Source organism: Pelodiscus sinensis, chromosome 1 (genome assembly GCF_052426305.1).
Source record: "Pelodiscus sinensis isolate ZL-2025 chromosome 1, ASM5242630v1, whole genome shotgun sequence".
Lineage (NCBI taxonomy): Eukaryota > Metazoa > Chordata > Testudines > Trionychidae > Pelodiscus > Pelodiscus sinensis.
The window spans coordinates 238,218,511-238,242,422 of NC_143052.1; the positions used below are offsets into that span (position 1 = coordinate 238,218,511).

The 23,912-nt window shown below is 41.4% G+C and overlaps 2 protein-coding genes across 12 annotated transcripts in view; one reads left to right on the forward strand and one right to left on the reverse strand.

The window, feature by feature from the left end:
• The window catches only part of GPR45 (G protein-coupled receptor 45), a 43,549-nt gene extending 23,439 nt beyond the window's left edge, over positions 1-20,110 (forward strand). For all 9 annotated transcript variants that reach the window (XM_075917579.2, XM_075917589.2, XM_075917614.2 and 6 more), the window contains one exon: positions 833-20,110. In XM_075917579.2, the coding sequence (XP_075773694.2) occupies positions 1,114-2,217 (1,104 nt within the window). In that variant the 5' untranslated portion in view covers positions 833-1,113 and the 3' untranslated portion in view covers positions 2,218-20,110. The remainder of the gene's footprint in view (positions 1-832) is intronic.
• The window catches only part of TGFBRAP1 (transforming growth factor beta receptor associated protein 1), a 42,630-nt gene continuing 36,270 nt past the window's right edge, over positions 17,553-23,912 (reverse strand). For 2 of the 3 annotated variants that reach the window (XM_006114576.5, XM_006114575.5), the window contains exons 8-12: positions 23,565-23,708; positions 22,205-22,351; positions 20,944-21,103; positions 19,675-20,108; positions 17,553-18,539 (exon numbers count right to left, since the gene is read on the reverse strand). In XM_006114576.5, coding sequence (XP_006114638.2) covers positions 18,351-18,539; positions 19,675-20,108; positions 20,944-21,103; positions 22,205-22,351; positions 23,565-23,708 — 1,074 coding nt within the window. In that variant the 3' untranslated portion in view covers positions 17,553-18,350. The remainder of the gene's footprint in view (positions 18,540-19,674; positions 20,109-20,943; positions 21,104-22,204; positions 22,352-23,564; positions 23,709-23,912) is intronic. The other variant, XM_075917523.2, reaches the window with a different exon arrangement.

Genomic DNA, 23,912 nt, shown 5'->3' on the forward strand with positions numbered 1-23,912 from the left:
GTAGTGCTCATTACCACAGAATGAGAATGTGGCATCTTCAGCATTTCTAATCCTATCTATGATCAAGCACTGGAGTAGGCAGGCAGAGTTCAGTGACTGAATATGAACTCACACAATGCTTTTCAGGAAGAATTTGACAAAGCACACTAAAGCTTCTGTGTGATAAATAGAGATAGTGCGATAGAGCCAGAAACTTTGAAGAGCTGATATGTGAAAGCCTGAAAAGCATTCAAACAGCTAGGGTACGTCTACTACACAGTAGTGTTATTTCGTTATAAGTGACGTTATTCTGAAATAACATAGTCTGTGTCTACAAGCAGTTGTTTCAACATAATGTCAAAATAATGGCGAGCTGGAGGACTTCTTACTCCAACTCCTGTAACCCTCATTGATGAGGAGTAAAGGAAGTTGGAGGAAGAACACACTCTTGGACTGCCTGCTGTGTAGACAGCGCCAAAAGCCGAAATAAGGTATTTCGACTTAAGCTACACAATTGACATAGCTCAAGTTGCGTATCTTATTTTGGCTTTAGCCCTGCTGTGTAGACGTGCTCTGATAGACTTGGTCTGTTTTTGTTTTCTCTGTCAAGGTAACATGGGGGTCTAAAACACATGTAATAAATAAAACTGATCTTACATTGATTGGTGGACTTACTAGAAAATCGAATCCTCCTATTAACCGCTGGAAGCAGTTGTTTTTAGGCCAGCTGACTATCCTTATGTGTATTTCATCATACACATTAATCATAGAATTTAATCAGTCATTTCATGGAACCCATGTTTTTTTACGGATAGAAAGTAATTTATGATTCACCTTACTATTCTTTTTCTAGGTTAGAGATTCACCAAGCAAATGTACTCGAAGATGGCCTCAGCTCCAACAAATCCTGAAGTTACTTGCTCTTTGCTAAGTATTTGCTTTTGTTCAGCCCTCCTGATATCTGAAAAATATTTCCTGAAAGACAGACTTCTGTTTTAACCATTAAACTACCAAAGCTAGCTGCAGATCTATCCATAGCCTTTTTCTGGCAGCCAAAATGAAAAATGGCAACAACTGAAGAGTTAAAAGGAAGACTTTTTGGCTCTTCCTCCTCCCAGTTCAGGTCAGTCAGTGATGGCATGCAATGACACTCACGTTGCTCTCAATGAGAGTACCCCACCCATAGGCTCCCATTACACATCTGTGCCTGTCCCACTCAGGATAGTGCTGGTAATAATAATGGTATTCATGATCGCTATTGGATTTTTTGGTAATGCCATTGTCTGCCTCATTGTCTACCAGAAGACAGCCATGCGTTCAGCCATCAATCTGCTGCTAGCTACTTTGGCCTTTTCGGACATCATGCTGTCTTTGTTCTGCATGCCTTTTACTGCCATTACAGTTATTACAGTGAACTGGAACTTTGGAGCGCACTTCTGCCGAATATCAGCTATGCTCTATTGGTTATTTGTCTTGGAGGGAGTCTCTATACTCTTGGTCATTAGCGTGGACCGTTTCTTAATCATTGTTCAGCGGCAAGACAAGCTGAATCCTCACCGTGCCAAAGTTATCATAGTCATTTCATGGGTACTGTCCTTTTGCATTTCCTTTCCTTCAGTGATTGGATGGACATTTGTGGAAGTGCCAGCCCGGGCCCCTCAATGCGTTCTGGGGTACACTGAATTTCCTGCTGACAGAGCATATGCTGTGACACTAGTTGTAGCAGTTTTCTTCATTCCTTTCAGTGTCATGCTGTATTCTTACTTTTGCATTCTAAATACTGTGCGACGCAATGCCCTCAGGATCCACAACCATGCTGAGAGCCTTTGTTTGAGCCAGGTGAGCAAACTAGGCCTCATAGGTCTACAGAAGCCTCAGCAGGTGAATGTGGACATGAGCTTCAAAACCAGAGCCTTCACTACAATTCTCATTCTGTTCATTGGGTTTTCACTCTGCTGGCTTCCACATACCGTGTTCAGCTTGCTCTCTGTATTTAGCAGACAGTTCTACTACAGCCCTTCTTTCTACAGCACCAGCACCTACATCCTGTGGCTGAGTTACCTTAAGTCAGTATTCAATCCTGTCGTCTACTGTTGGAGAATCAAGAAATTTCGTGAAGCCTGTATGGAGTTCATGCCTAAAACATTCAAGATCCTCCCTAAAGTGCCTGGGCGAACAAAGAGGAGAATACAGCCAAGTACAATATATGTATGTAGTGAGACACAGTCAGCTGTTTAGGAAGAAGTTACAGGGCCAATGGGAAAAGTTATGAAAGGATTGGTTAAAGTAGGCAATGGTTTATTTCTATTATTTACTTTCTGCAGTTGTCAACTATCTTCAAAATGATTCTATGCTAGATTGTTTGTGTGTTATGAATGCATTTCTAACTTCTCCCAAGATTACAAATAACGTAGTACTGCTTCAATTAAAACCACTTGGTGCATTAATGTTGCAATACTTGATGTCATGCAAAAATGTCACTTGTGACCAAAAATATAGTCTAATAGCACTTTATTAACAGCTGAGAGCCTATGTCATCCTTTAAAAAAATGTGGTTTCATCACACAGTTCAGTTGTAGAAAACACACCAAGAACAGAAATAAGGCCTAAGTCCACAGTATCAAGCTCTAGAACAAAAATAGTTTTTAATTCTACTCATTGCCAGGTAACTGCAGGGAAGTATAAGTATAGTTAAAATGGCTGCAATGTCAGATTTTAGGGAGGCTGTACAGAAAACAAATATTTCAATTACAGTCCCCTTAGAGTAGAAGATATGTTTAAAATCTGTACCAAATTAAAATTACAGGTTTAGAGAAAAGCATAGTACTCCAAATTATCTGAACATCATTCTAACATAGGTGGTTAATGTTAAGGTATAATAACTTATGGCCTGAAAAGCACACGCCAAAAAATATTATGAACCTCAGACTTTTCCTCAAGATAGGGCAGCTGAAGCTACTTTACAGTTGGATGCAAATACAATACCAAACTATTGCATGGCCAGACTGTCAAAAACAAGTTAAACACCAGGTTACTTAAGGTCTTTTGATGCCAGTGGACTTTCCAAATGCACATCATATAAACAGCAAACAATGTGAAATGTCAATCACAATGAACATATCAGCCCAGGCAATCCTGCTGCATAATGTCGTCATTAAGCATACTGTAGATTGATAGTATGTATGAACCTGTCCCACAGGACATCCTGTTCACAACTCTGAGGACATTTGGCTGAGGGATTTGAAAATGCCAAGGCTTGCATGTATATAATGCAACTGCAGTTGCAGTGTCCTACAAAGCTGTAAGGTTAGGATGACAAAACCTCTTTCACATGGTTGTAACAGACTCTCTCTGCTCTGTGTCCATGGTGATACATAGAACTGAACATCAAAGACGGCCATCATTTGAGCTAAAGCAGCAACTATAGCTGCTAGCAGGAGGCAGTCCTTATAAGCAGTCAGATAGGAACATTACAACTAATGGCATCCAGTGAAAATCTGAAGAATCTTTTTAAAGGCAGCATTGTGATGAGGGGCATTTTTACCAACTAGCCAGGTGTCCAGGTCACTGGGCTGGACTATCAATTATTCTGCTTATAGTATTTAACCAGTTAGTAGGCCTCTGCAGGAATTCAGCATAATTAAGGCAAAGCTTGGAGGAAGAAGGCAGTGATTACATGGAGTGAGCCTGATTCAATGTTCTCTTTGATATGCTGGGGCAGGGCTGGATTAAGTGGGGTGGCAAGCTGGGCAGCTGCCTGGGGTGCCAACCTATGGGGGGTGCCTGATGGCAGCTGTAAGGTGCGCAGCATGCCGGGGGGTGGGGCTGCGCATGTGTCGTGCACCCACTGCCCGGGGCGCAGGAATGGCTCCAGCCAGCCCTTTGGGTAAGTATCTGTGAAAGACAGGAAGTCTCTCTGTATTTGACTTCTGCTGGGTGGCTGTGTCAGTGCCCATGAGACTGTAGACTATGCAAAAACACAATTGTGTAACAGCTTAAGTTCTTGCTTAGTTTTTTCTTTGATGTAATTGTAGCCATTACTAACAAACAGGGTAGACAGGTCTGAGGAATTTGGATTCGACCTGGATAGGACCTAGATAGGACTTGGAATTCCTAGTGACAGGTTTATAGCTGGCCACTAGAACCCTGTTTGGCCACTTAAAACCCCTTCAGACAGGTAACTAATGTTTGGGAGTGCTCTGTACCCTATTGTGTTTGTATGTGCTTAAGTCTAAGGCTATGTCTATACTTCACACTTTACAATGGCACCATTGTGCCATTATAGCTGCACCATTTAAGGTTAGCAGGGTAGCTGCTCTTTGTCAGCAGGAGAGAGTTCTCCTGACAATCAAATAAAACCACTCCGAACAAGAAGCATTAGCTTTGTTGATGGGACAGCGACTCCCACCAACAGTGCTGTCCACACCGATGTTTTTTGTTGTCAAAACTGGTCATTAGGGGGTATTATTTCTCACTTCTGAGCAACAAAAGTTGTAAGGATGAAAGTGCAATGTAGATATTCAGGAGAGCTGGCAGCCACACCGGGCCCCTGGGTAAGGTGGAGGGGAACCCAGATCTGTACTCTCAGAAGAGGCAGGGCCTCAGCAAGAAAGGACAGGGCCTGGGCAGCCAGCTCTCAGCACTGCCCAGAAAGCCCCTCAATGGTAATTTAAAGGACGTGGGAATCCATGCACTGTCATTGCCATAGAACCCCAGGCCCACCAAATACTCCCTCTTTCCCTCTGTCTGTCAGCAGTCCAGAAGACATGGTCTAAAGAAATCACAGACTTAGAGCAAAAGCTTTCCAGTGAGGCTATGTCTACACTGCAGGCTTTTGCTAGCAGAGAGTTTGCTAAATGAAGCACTCATTAGCATTTGTCGCACTGTCATTTTCATATTCTCTGCCCATGCTTTGTGCACAAGAGGTTTTTGCCTCCTTTGAGGCATAAGGATCTTGTGTAAAAGGTTTTTTTGCGCAAAACGGACCCATCTGCACTGCTTGTTTTTGCGCAAAAGCCTCTTGCATAAAAAGCATCGTCAGAGAATATGCAAATAACTGCATAACAAATGCTAATGAGTGCTTCGTTAGCATATTCTCTGCTGACAAATACCTGCAATGTACACATAGCCTGAGAGTGTTAAAGGCTACTAAAATGAAAGCTTCATGTAAAAGCGCTTCATTAGGTGCAGCCCTATAGCAGGTGCTGTGTCTCATTTATTTCTTGAAATCACCTCAGAGAGCAAAGTTACTGACAGCTTTGGATTTAGGAAGCCCCAGGTAGGCACCTGAGATTGGAAGATGATCATTAGGCCTCAATTGGAGTATTGTATCTAGTTCTGGGCAACACATTTCAAGAAAGATATGGAGAAACTGGAAAAGGTCCAGAGAAGAACAACAAGAATGATTAAAGGTCTAGAGAACATGACCTATGAAGGAAGACTGAAAGAATTGGGCTTATTTCGTTTGGAAAGGAGAAGACTGAGAGGAGACATGATAGTGGTTTTCAGATATCTAAAAGGTGTCACAAGGAAGAGGGAGAAAATTTGTTCTCCTTGGCCTCCAAAGAAAGATAAGAAGCAATGGGTTTAAATTGCCGCAAGGAAGGTTTAGGTTGGACATTAGGAAAAAGTTCCTAACTGTCAGGGTGGTTAAACACTGGAATACATTGTCAGGGAGGTTGTAGAATCTCCATCTCTGGAGATATTTAAGAGCAGGTTAGATAGACATCTATCAGAGATGGTCTAGACTGGTGTGGCCAACCCATTACAGAGGAAGAGCTAAAATAATGGTGGATACAGCGCAAAGAGCCGAGGGGAAAAAAGTTGTTGAGCAAAAAAAAGCCTCGGCTGCCACCCTCTAAAGAGCAGAGCAGGCATTGCCCTTTTAAGGTGGCCATTTTGAAGTCTGCACGGGATGCTGCGACTCTGGCACTGTCTCTTTCAGACCGAAATATGCTGCCCCTTTAAGAGCCGTGAGCGCGGGAGCCACAATTTTTTCTTTGAAGAGCTGCATGCGGCTCACGAGCCGTGAGTTGGCCATCCCTGGTCTAGACAGTGCTTGGTTCAGCCATGAGGGCAGGAGACTGGACTCGATGACCTCTCGAGGTCCCTTCCAGTTCTAGTGTTCTATGATTACCCTGCATGAAGTTGCAGTAAATATATTCCCGCTCCAGGGAGTGCCCAGACTGCCCCCACAGCTAGCTGCTGGGGGGGGGGGTGGAATCTTCCAGCTGCTGTGCACATGCATGTGCATACACAGCTGATTGGAATGCACACAAACAAGCATTCAAAGAAGATCATCAATACCTGTGGTCAGATTTCTCATGACATCTTGAATAAGGGCTACAAATGGGACATGCATCAGTGTTGTACGAAGATAAAGGAGCTGAGGTAGGCATACCACAAGGCAAGGGAATCAATCCATTACTCTGGTGCTTTGCCAAAGACTTACCTCTTCTATAAGGAGCTGGAAACCATCCTCATGGTAACCCCACCTCCACTGTTAAGAGCCCCATTGTAAGAAATTTTCCCACACCAATTGGCAAAGCACTTGTGCAGGAACCAAAGTGGCATCCAGGTGAGCACGCATAAGGACTTGGTCTGAAGCTGCATGCATGCAAGAGATTCTGCATACTCTCAGGAGTGAGATACTTACTTTCATGACTCTCCCACCCACCCTCTGGAAAATGGTAACATTATAATATTGTCTCTAATTGCCTATAGTGATCCCCTTAAACAGACCTTTCCCCATTTTTTGCCTGTACTGTTTGGCTGATTTATTGCTCTACCAAGTTCATCCCTGCTGTAGTTTTAACTAACCCAATCAGGAATCATATGGCCTGTGAGTCATATAGCACCCGAGAAAGTCCATACTGCTCAACAACAACTGCGGAATCCCAATAAATGCAGACTTAGTGGACAGGAAGAGAGGAAGCATACTACATGAGAAAATCACCCTCTCCCCTCCAAAAAAAACCATCCAAATTGCCTAGTGTTCTAGAAGGAGGACAACCAGTTCACCTAGGATTTAGTACAAACATTGAGCATATCATTGATCACTTCTTAGTAGATATTTCAGTTGCCTCTAACAAGGCAACATTTCCTTCATGAAGGTTTGCTTCATTTAACAGTGATATATCAGAGCGTGTACCTCTAGAAAGCAAGTTACAAAAAGTATTTAAAATAATTTATTAAAATCAACATGTTAACATTAGTATATTCCATATGCTGCTGGATATGTTCACTGCCATACTGAGCAAGAAGTCAAAATAGCAGAAGGATAAATATGAAGATGGCCATAGAAGCAAGCTTAATCCTGGGGTGTATTTCATTGTGCAATTAGCCATTAACTTTGCATTGGAAGCAGCAGCACATTTCATAAGTGTTCACAGGGCATAAACTTGTTAGCTTACAGCTCAGCCCGTGTTCTACAGCAAGGAAACACTCTACATTAGTAATTCATAGGCATTAGAAGAACTGGAGACATGATGAATTATTCATTGCAAATGTAAATTTAATATAAAAATTAGGACGTAACTGAAAATTTAGATCATGATGATCTGTATAGAATGATCAGACTAAAGCTAACTGGAAAAGAAGAAGTGATTACCATAGAGAACAATGAAAACTATCAGCAGAATGACTGATTTTTAAAATTACTCAAGGTAAGAAAAATCATTTTGTTAAAGTTGGAGCATTGATTCACAGTTAGTCTTTCATATGAAAATCATGAAGGTATTAAATGGCTCATATGCTTATATTTCCACCCCAAAGATAGCAGTTTCATAATACTAATGCATAATGGAAACTAATATTTTAATCAACCCACGAGTGATATGGTTGAAGATGCAGCTAATGATTTCAAGGCTATAATCAAGCAATGACCACATGGGATGTGAATGGTGGCACAACAGCAGGCTGTAGCTTCATATTTTGATGCCTCATTTAAACTTACAGTTTTTAGTAAAGATGCTACCTATGCTGATGGGAAAGTTTCTCCTATGGCTGTGTCTAGACTGGCATGATTTTGCGGAAATACTTTTAACGGAAAAGTTTGTCCATTAAAAGTATTTCTGCAAAAGAGCATCTAGATTGGCACAGATGCTTTTGAGCAAAAAGTGCTTTTGCGCAAAAGCATCCATGCCCAGCATAGACACGCTTTTGCGCAAGAAAGCTCTGATGGCCATTTTAGCCATCGGGCTTTCTTGCTTAAAAAATTAAGGTGCCTGTCTACACTGGCCCTCTTGCACAAGTATTCTTGCGCAAGAGGGTTATCCCTGAACGGGAGCGTCAAAGTATTTGCGCAAGAAGCACTGAATTCTTACATTAGAACGTCAGTGCTCTTGCGCAAATTCAAGTGGCCAGTGTAGACAGCTGGCAAGTTTTTGCACAAAAGCAATTGCTTTTGTACAAAATTTTGCCAGTCTAGACGCACCCATATATGAATGTAGGTACTCCACCTCTGCAAGAGGTGGTAGTTATCCTGACAGGAAAAGCACTGTGGATGACACAGCACTGTCTGCACCAGATGTTCAGTTGGTATAACTGTCACTCAAGATCGTGGAAAAGCCACACCCCTGAGCAACACAGTTATACTGATATAAGTTTGTCATGTAAACCAGGGCTGACTACACAGCAACTTACTGCTCTGCAAAACAAACCATTATGAGTGAAATGTGGTATTAAACCCACACAAAATAAGTTTGGAGAGAGAGAGAGAGAGAGAGAGAGAGAGATCAATGAGCATAAAAGTCTCATATCACAAGTTTGATGGACATTACATAAAAATAACTGTCTCTAACACACATGGTATGCAATTTATCAAGAATATTCTTGTAGTACAGTCAAGTTGCATGACAATTTACAGATGAAGGAGAACAGAGTGAAATGCCCCCCTGCTTAATTTAATCCAGCCCATTGCCAAGTCTCTGTGCCACAGGTGTGAAGCCCTGAGCCTCAGTTCTCCCCTCCTGCTCTGTGCTGGAGCTGCGAGTTCCAAGCTCCAGCAAATGCCGCCTTCACAGCTCCAATTGGCCAGGGACAGTGATCAATGGAAACTGAGGGTGCAGTGCCCATAGGCAAGGGCAGCACATGGAGACACCTCCCCCTAAGATGTGCTGGCTGTGGCTGCTTCTGGAAGTGGCAGCAGCATTGGGTTAGGGGTGGTGCAGGGAGCCTCTTGCCACTGTATGGGAGCTGCCTAAGTGTCCCAAACCCTCTTCTGCTCCCCAAATCCCTGCCCTAGCATTGAGCCCCCCTCCTGCACCTAAACTGCCTACTGGAGCCAGCACCCCCACTCAGGATATTAAGAGCCAGATAATTCACTAATCAACTACACAATTAGTCGCTAAGGGAAGAAGCGCTCAGTCCTGGCTCACACTGGATCCAGGCACTAACCCCACTGTGGCTTTGTGGTTTAAATGTAGTAAGAGCCAGGCAGGCAGGCAGCCTAGCTCCTACTACATTTAAGCTGCAGAGCTGCAGCAGGGGTAGGTCCCAGATCCGGCACAAGCCAAGACTGATCTGGACTGGACTGTCTGCCCAGGTGGAGCAACCCCCTGTCCACAGCCAGCCTGGCCTGCCATGGGCAGAGGCTGCTTTGTAGCAGCCTCCCCTCTCCCTTGCGTTGCTGCCTCTGATAGAGCAGCAGAGTGGGAGGGCAGGCAGCATTGCAGAAACAGTGGGGGGAAGGATAGCTCAGTGGTTTGAGCATTGGCCTGCTAAACCCAGGGTTGTGAGTTCAGCCCTTGAGAAGGACCATTTAGGGATCTGGGGCAAATAGGTCAGGGATGGTACTTGGTCCTGCCATGAGTGCAGGAGACTACTTGATTTGATGACATCTCAAGGTCCCTTCCAGCTCTACGAGATAGGTGTTGGGGGAGCCAGCTCCTGCTTCCCCCCCTACTGCTTCTGATATAGGGGGGGATGTGAGTAGTCCACTAACCAATAAGCCTAGGCTCATCAGTTGGTTGACTAGTCACTTACATCCCTAACCCCCATGTGGTGCTCTAACTCCTACCCAGACCTCCATCCTGTGTCTGGAGCCCTTGCCTGCACCCCAAACACTTCATTGTCTGTGCCCTCACTCAGAGCCCACATCCACACCCCAACCTTCTAACTCAGCTTGGAGCCTGCATCTGACCCCTAATTTTTGGCCCAAGCCTCCATGCTCTCCACAGCTGGGTTGTATATGGCCTGCCACTCATTTTTTCTGCATGTCAGTGGTCCCGATAGGAAAAAGTTTCCCTACTCCTGCTTTACAGGCATAATTAGGACAGTTCACTGCTGTTTCTAGCATCTAATTTAAGCAGAACAGTGTTCTGAAGTGCACGTTTTAATCAATTATTTCTTCCCTACTTTTTGCTTTACATAGGGAGAAAAACAGACTGTAAATCAGGACAAATTAAGATTTGGGGGGGCGGGGGGGATGGAGAGAAGCAAAGATATTATCTTCTTTAACCAGGATAATTGTGGACACATTAGTCAACATAGGTGACTAAAATCCCTGTGAATTACCTGAAATTTTAGGCCAACATTCAATGATATTTCAGTATGTGCAAGTAGCAGGCAGTACAGAAAGTTATGAGCTGGGTGCTGAAGTAAAAAGGAAACAGAGAAGTTTGTTTCATGTTGATAACAGCATCATATGGCTCTCAATTTATATGGACAACACAGGATGAAAACAAGCTTCAACTCCAGTAGTTGTGCTGAATAGTATCATTGTTGCAATGCTGTGTTTTATACCCAGTGCTGACATTTTGATTGGTTTGCTTACCAAAGATATAACATAGTAGAGAGGCTTGATCTTGGAGACCGAAGTGCTTTGAACTGACTCCAGAACCAGCAATGATTGAATAAATTGGTAGAACAATAAGTTGCAGAGATTCTGCAAGATAACTGCTGTGAAAGTGCACAGACTGATATAATAGTGTCTCAAAGGCAAAGTAAATCAGAAAAATGGCACTTCCAAGTCATAGCTGATGTCATTTCTTATCTAAGTTGTCAGCAGGGTTGCTGACACCAACCACCTCCAATGAATCCCTCCCAGAACCAGTAAACAACAACCCAACATATTCTTTCTGACAGAAAGTGTTACTAACAAGAACCAATAATTTGCAACCTCCAAGAATCTAGAGGGTTAGCAGGAGACATTCCACACTGCAGTACTGCTGCTATTGATATCAGATAGGGTGAAAAACAAAGGTAAAGGCAGAGACAATGAGAGAAAGGTTAGGCAAAGGGGCACAAACATCTTTCTGCAGTTCTGAATCCAATTTTGCTAGTTTCTCTCACATTTTGCATCAAAAGATCTTAGAAGGGTGGCCAGGAAGGGGGACAGTCCATCGTTCGAGATTACTCCAAAACTATTTACGGGATAGCAACTAAAGATTGTTGTCACCCATGTTCTTTCTCTGTCTTCTGTGGAACCTGGATTTACCTTTGGTTTATTTGCATTTGGAAATTCTAGCAAGTTTCCACACAGTTTAGAGATGCTACATTAATGTACTGATTCCTACACAATTTGAATTTAATTTGAGGCAAATTCTCAAGGTGGTTGCAGAATATGACGCTGTAACTGAAAAGATTTTGATACAAGTGCCTTGCAAATGGCTCTAGAATAGAAGTTTAATGATGGTCTTTGTGCCAGTGGCAGTAGTCTCACAAACCTGCTAATTTATCGTTGCACATAACTGAGTTGTTTTGAGATAATTTATAGTGCTTATTCTGCCAGCAAATAAAGGTGTTGCTTTAAATTTTAGAATTATATTCAAAATGTGCACAGCTGTAGGTATACATTGAACACAGTGATATAGAAGTTAATATTAAAGCAGCAATATATATTCCCCCTGCCAAGATTACACTCATAGACAAGTCCCTTGAGTTAAAAAAACTGTATGCATATTTTTTGCCTACTAAAGGTTAGATTATATTATTCTCCACTATCCGTGTGCCTTGAATGTGTGCTATAGTTAGATGAATTACAAGTTAAATGAATTACAAGGTTGTTTAGATAAGTATCTGTTTTTCTATTAACAAAATAAATTAATGCAGAATGGATATGAGCAAGCACTCAAAGTGTACGTCTAGACTACAAGCTTCTGTCGATAGAGAGTGTCTAGACTACATTCAGTTCTGTCGACAAAGCAAGCTGCTTTGTCGACAAAACCCTGTAGTCTAGACACAACCCTAGATGCAATAACACCTTCTGTTGACAGAACTCTGTCGACAGAAGGCGTTATGCCTCATAAAATGAGGTTTACCAGCATCGACAAAACTGCTGAGTTCTGTCGACGTTATGTCGACAGAACTCAGCGGTAGTGTAGACGCAAGTATAGTTTTGTTGACAAAAGTGGACTTTTGTCGACAAAACTCTGTAGTCTAGACACACCCAAAGACAGATACCTGTTTCGTAACTGGTGTTCGATATATGTTGCTTATGTCCATTACACATTAGATGTGTGTGCTTGCCAGAAGTTCTTCCCTCGTGAGCAACACTTCTTGAACACCAGCTATGGAACAGGTGTCTTGTCTTCAAGTGCTTGTTCACACTCATTCCGCATGGAGTGACTCCAAACGATATCCTTGGAAAGCAGGTAGGAGTTCACAGCTGCATAGGTTGTAACAGCTCTGCCAAACCCACATTGTTTCCGGCCTGCTGAGTGATGACATAATAAGATGTGAATGTGTTATAATAGGGCCATATCATGGGCTCTCCAGATGTTCTGGATTGAAATGTTCACCAGGAAGGCTGCTAAAGACACCTGCACTCTAGTAGAATGGGATCTGACAACTGGCAGTGGTAGAACTTTTGCCAGCTCCTAACAGGTTCTTATGCAAGAGGTAATCCAGTAGGTAATCCTCTGCAAGGAGGCTGGAAGACCCTTCATTGCTACATTGGATAGGATGAAGAGCTAGGTTGACTTAGGGAAATTATTTGTCTTTTCCAAGTAAAAGGCCAAGGCCCTCTGGATATCTACTGCGTGAAGACACCTTTCTACGGCAGTCCTGTGGAGTTTGGGAAAGAACACTGGGAAGAATGTCCTGGTTCTTGTGGAAGGAAGATACTACCTTTGGCAGGAAGGAAGGAACAAGTGGGACAGGAGCTGGACTTTTTAAAAAGACCGTGTAAGGTGGTTCCGAGGTCAAGGCCTTAATCTCCAAGACTCTTCTTGCCTAGTCAACGTGACTGCTACCAGGAAAGTGACCTTGCAGGATATGTGGGAAAGGAAGCAGGAGCCCAGCAGATTGAAGGGCTCTCCAGTGAGCCTGGAGAGAACCAGGTTAAGATCCCACTACAGGATCTTACAGGTGGCTCCTGATGTCGCTGGCTCCCTTGACCTTGAAGGTTGCAACCAGAATAATTTATAGGCAGGACTGGGAATGTACGGTCCCAATATCTTAGCGTAATGTAAAGGTTCTTAAGTCCGTGCAAAATGGTGGCCATTTGCTCTGCAAATGGAGTATGGCCATCGAAAGGAAGGTTTTGAATCAATAAAGAGCCTCCACGGACAAGCTGGAGAAGTACAGTCAGGATGCCCAATGCAGGGATATAGCTGAGATCATGGAGTCCATTGCATTGGAAGCAACCTGGAACCTTCAGGAAGCAATTCTTTGACTCTGTCCATGTCCTACCATTATTGAAACTATAATGGCCAAGGAGGGCTTGATGATTAGCCACCCTCAATTGTAGGCTGGAGGATGAATAAATTTTTCCACCTCAAACCTATCCAGTCTCCTGAAGTTTTTATTTGGCATTGCCCTGATTGACCCACTCTCCCTCTGGTTGACCACTTCAGAGTTAGGATCTGGGGAGTATAAACCAGTTACTCATGGTCCTAAAGATTTATATTCAGCTTTTTTGGAAATGTGCAGGGAGGAGGTAGAATATTAGTGATGAAGGAGCAAAGTCAACCTAGCTAGAGTTCCTCAGCGCCAATCAAAATGTGTCTAAATGTCTCTTTGAGCACCTCTGCACATAGGCCCAGGTGAAATATGAGACTCTTCAGCAGTTTCCAATTCACCTGAGTGTGACCCTGTGAGGGGGGTGCTTAGCGGCCTTGTCTGTTGTCATGGAGGATGCTGGTGCTGTGAGCTCTGTCCCTTCCTCCTACAAGGTGGCAGGCTGCTCCTCTAGAGCTTTTTGGGTCTGGGGAAGGTGAGATAAGGCCAATGGTCTTTCTGAAGCCCCTGAAATCAGTCAGGCGACCTGAAATGGTTGGGTTAACCCTTAAAGGTTCCACAGGTACAAGGGCACCAGCCATTGCTCCTGCAGACACATGGATTAGTGGCGGTGCTGAAGATGAGAGCGGTACCAACAATGTCTGTGCCTGCCCTTGTGGCAGGGACACCTCAGTACCGGCCTCCAAGGTGGAGCGCATGCTGACCAGCAATCAGGATCGGAAAGGTGTGAGGTCTTTTCCTACACAGATCCCTTGGAGTGGTCAGAGTCTCTGTCTTGGGACCAGTTAGGACATGGCCAGATTGAGAATGGTAAACTAGCATTCATAGATTCCCATTGCTCACCCAGTGCTGGGAGTTGGTCTGGCAGACCTCCAAGGCCATAAGGACCTGCATGATGGAGACTGGCACTGACAAGATGGTGACTAGTGACTCTGTTCAACTTGTGAGCAATTTCAAAGCCTGGGAGACACAGGGCGCTTGTCTCAATGCTCTTGCCGAAGGGCACAAGCCTCAACTAGTCTGTGCTGTGGTCTTGGTGAGCTGTGCTCAAAGTCCCGTTCCTGGTGCCCTCGTTCCCTGTGATGAAGGGGCACTCACAGAGCCCAAAGTCTGAGGAATGGTGGCTTTGCAAGGGAGCACTGGTGGGAAGGCCCCTTAGCCAGGGACCAACACTACTGGAACGGAGATGCTTGAAAGGAGCCCAACATGGGCTTGCCCTGGGACTGTGACACTGCTTATGTTGGTGCCACTGGCACCAGCAAAGGCAAAATGGTCTGTGCTGCTGGCAAGGCTTAGATAGCACCTCTACATGCCAGCAGCCTTTATCACTGTCTAGCATGGGGTGGAAAGGGCTGGACCACTTGGCTTGAGCTGTGGCCCAATTTGATGATCCACCCATCACAAGTCTTATCTCTCTTTGTTCTCTCCTTTCTTTTACAGGATACCAGAGATGTGCCCCTCATGGCCCCCTTTGGCTTTCTTGAGCAAGGCTAGAGGGGGATTGTACGTGGGCTTGACGCCAGTGCCACTGCAGTGCCCTACACCAATGCTATGATGCTGGGGCAGAGTCTGACCTGTACTCCTCTGCTGGAATTAGTGCTGACTTCATTATAATTGTCCTGAGGCAAATGGTTCTTTTGTTGACCAGAGCTTAAATGCAACAGTTGCTAATGTAGCCCTTGCCCAGACACCTCAGGCAACAACCATGTGGGTTGCTAAAGGGCATGGGCTGCTTGCACAATTCACAAGGTTTAAACCTAGGGACTTAGTGATAAAAAAACCCATCTGAAACCACAGAAGTTCTATACACTATAGGCGGTGTCTAGACTGGCTGCTTGAATTTCCGCAAGAACACTGACTTCCTACTGTCTGAAATCAGTGCTTCTTGTGGAAATACTACGTTGCTCCCGTTCCAGCAAAAGTCCTTTTGCGCAAAAAGGCCAGTGTAGACAGCTCGGATTTGTTTTGCGCAAAAGCGCGTCTAGATGGGCACGGACGCTTTTCCGCAAAAAGTGCTTTTAACAGAAAACTTTTCCGTTAAAAGCATTTGCAGAAAATCATGCCAGTCTAGACGTAGCCTATCACTGGCAGCAAAAAGGAACTCAAGAGTGGGAGGGAGTTGGCAGCATGAGTGCCATTACCTATGCATACTGCTGAGGGAAAAACTTCTGATACCAATGCATATGATGAGCACATAACACTTAATGTGGAATGGACATGTTCAACTGTCCAAAGAATATTTGGTCTTATTCACATATAAACTCATTTAAGGTGTTCTAACACAAATTTCTCCTTAGCCAAGTCCCCAGGGTTCCATTTTTTTTTTTAAAGATCAAGTGTAAAGCATCTGGATTCGACTTCCTGGCTGAAGAATAACCATACTTGTTTTTTTAAAAAAGAAACTATACATTTCCAGTGAGATATCTTTATGAAAACAGGTGTATTGCACCTGATATTTGTGTAATGCCTCTTTCCCGATATATAATGTCTTACAAACTCCATGCTATTGCCTACTTAAAAAAAAAACCCATATTCAAATCTTTAGATAACACTGATTTCCAGATGCATCAGTACTCCTTGAGTTATGATGTGGGTCTCCCCCCTCCAATAATTTGTTGACATTACCAATCTCAACTTATGTTATTTACCTGTATTTTGTCATACTGATTTATGATACTGTGTTCTAAAAGTAGTTATAGTCAGTGTAAAAAAAGCCATGCTTAACCTAAGGGAACACCACAAACCAAAGGAACTGAGCAGAATCAATTTACAATTGAATTGGGGAATCCTGGAGGCCTAATGCAGGAAAAAAGTAAGTTATGGACACCTTTATTTATGTGAAGAACTTTTAACAAAATTTAGCCTGTATGCTTCAGAGCAAACCATTCAAACAGAAATGTTACAGAATCATTTTCTGAGGTATGCAAGGTAAGAACCCAAGCCAAAGAACCCTAAATTGCTAATTTCTTATCTTGGGGTCAGAAAGATAGCTATTAAAGAAGCTAGATCCAAAACAGTTTTGCCTAAAGGTAGAGCAAAATGTTACATCCTTTCAGGATCAGACTCCAGCAACTATAGCTGGGTATGGAAATTTCTCTTAGGTAGCCAGACTATCATCAGGCCCCATACTGTGTGAAAGCCCACAGACTTTTTAGATTGCATCTAGAGGACATTGAGCAGATACACTTTGTGCTGAAAAATCTCAACTGACATAAGCTGAAAATTTAGAGTCAATTATTTCATCAATGTATCACTCAAGAGCCTATTATACTTATTACAGTGTGATTATTTCTTTGGCTTAAAATATTACAAAGTTTTTAATATATGGATATTTAATCTTATGTAAAGTGATTTCTTCCAAACTCAGGTCGCTTATAAAATTTGATTAAGGAGTATCTTGAATAGTTTACAGACTCAATAAATATTTTTTTCCTCATACTATAGAAAAAAGTTACCTGAAGAAGAGCTGTGTGAAAGCTCGAAACTTGCACTGACAGAAGTTGGTCCAGTAAAGTTGCCTCACTTACCATTTCTCTCCAGCTGAACACATCAGAATTTATATAGCATTTATTAAATCCTACCAAATTCACTAGCACATCAGGTGTGAGTACTGACTTCCTCACAATCTCTCCCCCCTCATTAAGTCTTAGATCTCAAAGGGATCTGAAAGCACTGATACTTACTATTGCAGTGAGTCCCAGTGGAGTCTCAGCTTGTTGTCAAAGTTATATTACAGCAGACATTTATAATATAACCCCAACCCTGATATCACTGGCTACATGTTTATCCTCCAAGGACATTCAATATGATAAGACCAATTTATTGAACTCTATTTACAGTATAGTATTAATAAATAAGTCCATATTTAAAATTATTAAAGCCTCTTTCACAACAAAAAAAGTGACTAGGGTCTGACCAGACAGCTTCATTATGATTGGCTTTTTCAAATACAGATGTGTGACTGTATGAGGCCATCAGTTTCCACTGAGTTTATTACTTTATATACAGCAGAACAGTAGAAACTTGCAACAGGCCAGTATTTAAATTTGTATTATGACAACAATACAGCAAGGGGGGGGGGCAAAAAGTGCATCAAAAGCCAATAATTTGTAGGGCATAGAACAAGTTCAGAATGTGATCCCGTGGAACAGGGTTCAGCAGAAATGAGGACATGCTGCAGCTAACAATCAATATGCATTTTTCTTGAAAATGAGCTGAAACATACCAGTCTCTTCTCTACACTGCTACAACATGGTATAGTCTCTTCATAAAGCATTCTAGAGATAGATAAAATCCAACTCCTGAATAAAAGTCTTACCGCCACACCATATTTATAAACACATTCAGTGCAAATTTAAGTTTCCTTAAAAAAAAACATTCATCTGCCCTTGTATCCATCCTTTTTGTGAAGAAAAGGCTTATTTTCTTTCAGCAGGTAGATTTTTATTACTATACACAGAACGGCTTACTCTTGCATGTCTCCATTTCTGACAGTTAATATTTTCATTGCTGTCTACATTCATAAAGATCAGCAGATAAGTGGCCATATTTCACATTTACTGAAATCTTCCCATTAGCCCCAGGATAATCTCTTCATCTTGATTTATTGTTAAAGTAGCTGCACTTTGTTCTTTATCCAGCATGTTTTCCAAGGAATAAGTCGTGGAAACCAGTGCAACTTGGAAAATATTTCAAGTCTGACTGCTAGAGTTTGATAAGTGATGGGTTATGTTAGGGTTCAGGAGTCTGTTTGCAGCGCAATGGGTGTGAACCATACCACCATTCGGGTATCTCACGAAGGCAGGCTCACAGAAGGGACTTTGGCACACCTGGCAGAGCTTTTTGTCCGAAAGAATAATTGGACTTCCTTTTAATTTAACCTATAAATAGGAGAGAAAACAGGAATCCATTATCATTGTAAATCAGGAAGGGAACTAGACAAAACAACATAATTCAGGTTGTTTATAAGACAAAAGTGTCCATTAAAGCTTTTTACATTACAGCTACATTAGCTATCTAGCACTAAGGGCAAGTTTCAGAGGAACAGCCATGTTACTCTGTTTCAGCAAAATCAATGCGGCATCTTAAAGACTAACAATTTTACTCTGGCATAAGCTTTTGAGGGCTGGAATCCACTTTGTCAGATGCTCTAGTCCACACATCTGTCGAAGTGGGTTCTAGCCCACAAAACCTTATGCCCAAATACATTTATTAGTCTTTAAGATGCTCCAGGACTCTCGTTTGTACTAACTGGATAGACTTAGTCACTTGATTGGGATTTATAAAAAGCCCAATTACATGGACTGTTTACAATAGCTTGGACTAATTTTGCATATTTAACAGCTATTTTTGTAAATATTCCATGTTTATTCCTAATTACTACTCTTTAAAAAAATAGCACTTTATTTAAATCCGAAGCTCCCCAAGTATGTATGTGGAAATAAGTATTGCGAGTGTACATTCCCCAGCTTCTCGAGATTAATTAGCTCATGGATTCTTGTCTCAGTCAGATTCTGTAGGTCAATATGTTAACTCTCTTAATTAAATGAGCATAACAGCACATTGGAAATGTTCAGTAACATTAGTGTAAGCAAGGATGTAAGGTGGTTTCTCAAGTGAACATTGTGCTTACAGAAGTGATCCAGTAGGTCTGAGTTGGGGTGACTGCTGAGCAAATGTCACGCCGCAACTCCATCCAATACATCTCAATCCTGATTAGAAAAAAGTCGATTACTGGAGTCCTGAAGTTCGCAGTAGAGCATACTAATCTTTTAAAGGGAAAATGAAGCGGTTTGTGTCACAGTATTTGAAATTTAGGACTGGATAGAGTTGGGCAGTTATCAGTACTGTCCTGATAACTGGGAGATATAGCCAGAGGGAAAAAAGCAACTTTGAATAACTGACAAGAACTAAGGGAAAGATTTCTTCCTCAGGAAACAAATACCTTAAAATTATAGACATATTTAAAAATAAATCCATATATTTGAATTATAAGAGAGAAAGCAACGCACCCACCTTGTCATGTTTATAGATTAAGTTTTCAGCTTTTGCTAAACCAAGTGTAATTTGAGTCATTCTTTTTGTATGAAGGCTTTCCCTCATTGTTCTAGTCAGGAATGGGGAGAGAAGCTGTACTGACCAGCTGTCAGGCACAAGCTGTAAGACATGGGCTGCATCAAATTCGGTAGCATGATTATTCAAGAGATCTACAGCAGCCATAACCAATTCACAGTCTGAAGAGCCTGGATTTAGATAAACTGAGAGCAACATATGGAAAAGCCTTTGCCTGTATGGTAGACCTTTATTCTCAGAGCTCCATATGCAGTAATCTTCAGCGGCAGAGAAGTCCTTTATTTCATGGACTAGGATATGCAACGCTTTGTCATGTTCTTCCAGTTTCCCATATAGTATTGCCCTTTCCATATGAAGAACTGTCCCCTTGATTTTATCTGTCAAATGAGAATCAGTTTAGTGCAGTGCTTTGTTCAATAAAGGAGCATTATTTGCCTCCCCAGACAGAATCAAAACTTTGACACCCAAAGCCAGTATTCTCCAATACTTGTTTCCAATAAAAATCAATCAAAAATAATTTTTGGGAAAAAACAAACTGCAAAATACTGCTATCTATGCAACCAAGGGCAGTGTCATTCTACGTACTTTATCTGAAAAAATATATTTATATAAATCCACCTTGTGTGCTCAGTGGATATCAGCCCATATTATGAACTATGAAAAAGAAAGAAATAATTTTCAGCTAATGTATTTAGAGTAAGTATGTTCAACACTACTGCAGAAATATAATAGAAACTCAAATAATTTACTTACAAAATATGCTACTTTATTGTCACTTGGGAAAATTAGCATGCATTTCTAACACTTCCACCCCCAAATAAGCCAAAAGGTGGGTACGCTTACCTTTAAAGTGCACTAGCAATTTATTTCATGCTCATGTAAAATTATGAAATACCAATTCAGTGTTTCCAATTTTAGATATTGCAAAAGTTAACAGCTTTTGCGTGGAAATGTAACATTTTGAAGGGGAATGTTTATATACATTACTATCTTTTCACTTGGTTAAGCTTTAGCTTACATAGTAACATCTTCAATGACTGGCACGACCATATTTGTCTGCTAAACGCCAGGTGCATGTACAGAGCAATATAAAAACAGAAGCACCTCAGTGGGCCTTAAACCTGTTCTGTTTTCAAACCTACTCTGATTGCTGCAAAAGCTGTCAAAGGATAGTATGGTCTTTCATTTACAAGGTAAATGTGCTTATCTTACCTAAAATAAAATGAATTCTATACAAGTCAGATTTCTGAAGAAGACTGCGTAGCTTAATCTGTGTTTCAGTCAATTCCACACAATTGTCTGTTGTCACAGTTTTTAGTTGAAGCACTGCCTCCAAATACAGCACAGCTAAGTAGGTATGGTACATTTCTTTCTGCAGGCAAAAAGTACAAGATTAACTCAACATATACAAAAATGCAATTACAAGACAAAGATAATCCATCCCCGCAAAATTAAACAGTGTTTAATCTTTACTCAATATATTAGTGTAAATACACTGAAGCATGCAGTAAAAATTGCCCAATAAATTGAACACATTTTTCATCTTAGACTCTGCTCCCCAGAAAACGTTAGTATGTTCTGAAGCCTTTTGACTCTTCACTCAATGATTCTTCTAGTCCTGTACCCTATCTGATAATAATTAGTTTCTGCTTTAATGGACCAGAGTCTATATCCCTTATATGTATCCCAAGAGTACAACAAATATTCCTGTTATATAACATGTCAAATCCTTATTTTACTTGTACTGAGATCCTGGCCTCAAAGATACCTTGCAACAATGAGCTCCAGAGGGAAGTTGTTTTGTATATAAAAAAAATTCCCTTTCCTGTCAAAGTTCTTCCCATATACTGGATTTAAGCCTCAAAAATGAGGCATAAAAGCATACCTTGCCCAGAGATCAAAGTGTCAGCGAGGTTAAGTTACTTGCACAGTCTTACACCAGCCCAGTGTTGAAAAACTGGAAGCCAGATATCCTTATTCCCATGGTTACACTCTAGATCAGTGTTTCTTAAACTTTTTAAGATGGAGAATCACCAAACATTTTTTTTTTCTGGGGAACACCATGGATTTGTTTTTGTTGAGGGGGAAAAAAAAAAGGTTTGCCCTTTAAGGGAAAAAAAAGGGCCCCCAGGGAAAGTTGTTGAGCAAAAAACAAACAAACAAACAAAAAAGGATGGGGGAAAAGAAGTTAAGCAAAGAAAAAAAAAAACCAAACAGTTTGCCCTTTTATCAGGCAAGCAGGCACTGCCCTTCTAAGGGGGCCATTTTGAACGCTGTTCTCCATGGCACATCAGTGTGCCACAGAACACACCTTAAGAAATGCTGCTCTAGATATAAGACTACCCTCTTTCTCTCCTAAACTTGAAACCCAATGTTCAAACTTATGAAGAAAATAATTGTCTGCTTCAGGCTCTGCATTTGAAGTATCCCATTTGTATACTGAACCAGTGTAGGGTATTTCTGAAGAGCTTACCTCTATTTTTCTATCCAAGACTAGATGCTCCAGATATTTAACAAGTGACTTGGGGTATTTGTTAAGGCAATTCATGACATCATCTGGATTAAAGCTGTTTTTCCCTTGTTCTTCCTCAGATCTTTTTGTAAAAATCTGTACTCCAACCTATAACAAGTTAGCTGGTTTAGAAAGTCAGACTACATCTTTATTCTTTGTTTTCAGCACTTACTTTTTGTTAATTAAGTTAATCAAATACAAAATATTTAGAACGCACACAACGCCAAAGTAATGGATTAACAAAACATACTAGAACTGGGCTGCTCTGTTACTGCTTCATGATGCATCACATACCTACGGCCCCAATTCATAATCTATACATTGTCCAACTGGTAAGCCTTTTGTGGCAATGGCTTTTTCAAACAAATACTATTCATTCTAGGACATAAATGTGAATGTGAGAGAAGCAGAACAAAACATTAAATACCCCAAAGGACAAGGAAAAAGAGGAAGAGTCAAAGCTCAAATGTCAGCTAAGATTTTCTACCTCATCTCTGGATTCCTTTAAGTAAATCGAACGTATAAGCTTTTATAAATGGCTAAAATAAACAAGGTTTACTAGCTGTGGCATCAGATACAATGCTATATCAGTAGCATTGTTTTAGTTCAGATCCAAGAGGTTGGTTTCAGTGTCTGTTAAGTCTACATGCTATATAGATGGAAAAAACCATGCTTTAATTCAGCAATAACTAGAACTTATTTAGATGGTAAATTCCATGGGATAAAGGCTGCTACTTGTGCACTTTATAGCGCACAGTCCCTTGATACAAACTGTAGTACTAAATACTTGTATATGTTACAGAAATAATGCACTTGCATTCTGGTTGGGAAAGAGCATAAGCCGCTCATGACATCTGACTCCTGAAGCAGCACAGGTGTTGCCAAGAGGGGGGAGGGGGAGAAAGATTACTTAACCCATTTTCCCACACAAGTCACCACTACAGCAACCCTTTAGAGCAATGGAATATTATCAACACTGAACTATTAACATGTTAAATCAACTTGTGTTTTAATCTTCATGCGCAAAAAAGCCTTAATATGAAGCAAAACTTCAATATAAATCTCGGTTAGCATACACAATGCCATTTCTTCCATTGTGCAAGATGACAGCTTAATAGCATTTTGAAATCTATTGTTTACAATAAACATCTGCAGATACTGAAATTGGTGCTGGCATCAAACAAATTAGATAGGAGATAGTTAAGTCTAAAAGATTTAGAGAGGTAAGAAACATGAAAGGGAGAAGTGATTAAGCCATTAGATTTTACCGCATTTTTTTTTCCTGGAACTATTTGTTTTAAGAAGGGATATAATCACAAACCTCCTCACTTTTCTGTAAAACCCATTCAGCATATTTCCATACTAGTTCTTGGTCTGAGCAGAAGGTAAGGAAGTCTACTATATACTCATAGAGGTCTGAACGTGTAGAATCTTGAATGTCTCCATTAACTATTTTCACCCATAACTGAAACAGAAAAAAGTGTACAAGAATTAAACTTATGGGCTTTTTCAATATACTTCAACTTACCAAGTCTACTGCTCAATTAAAAAATTACAGGAACAACATTATGATTGTATATCTCTCCTTGGTCGTCAGTTCCCAGAGATCTCAGTGCACAGACCCTCTCTCATACCTGATTCTAGTTCCTAGTGGTTAGAGCAGGAGTGG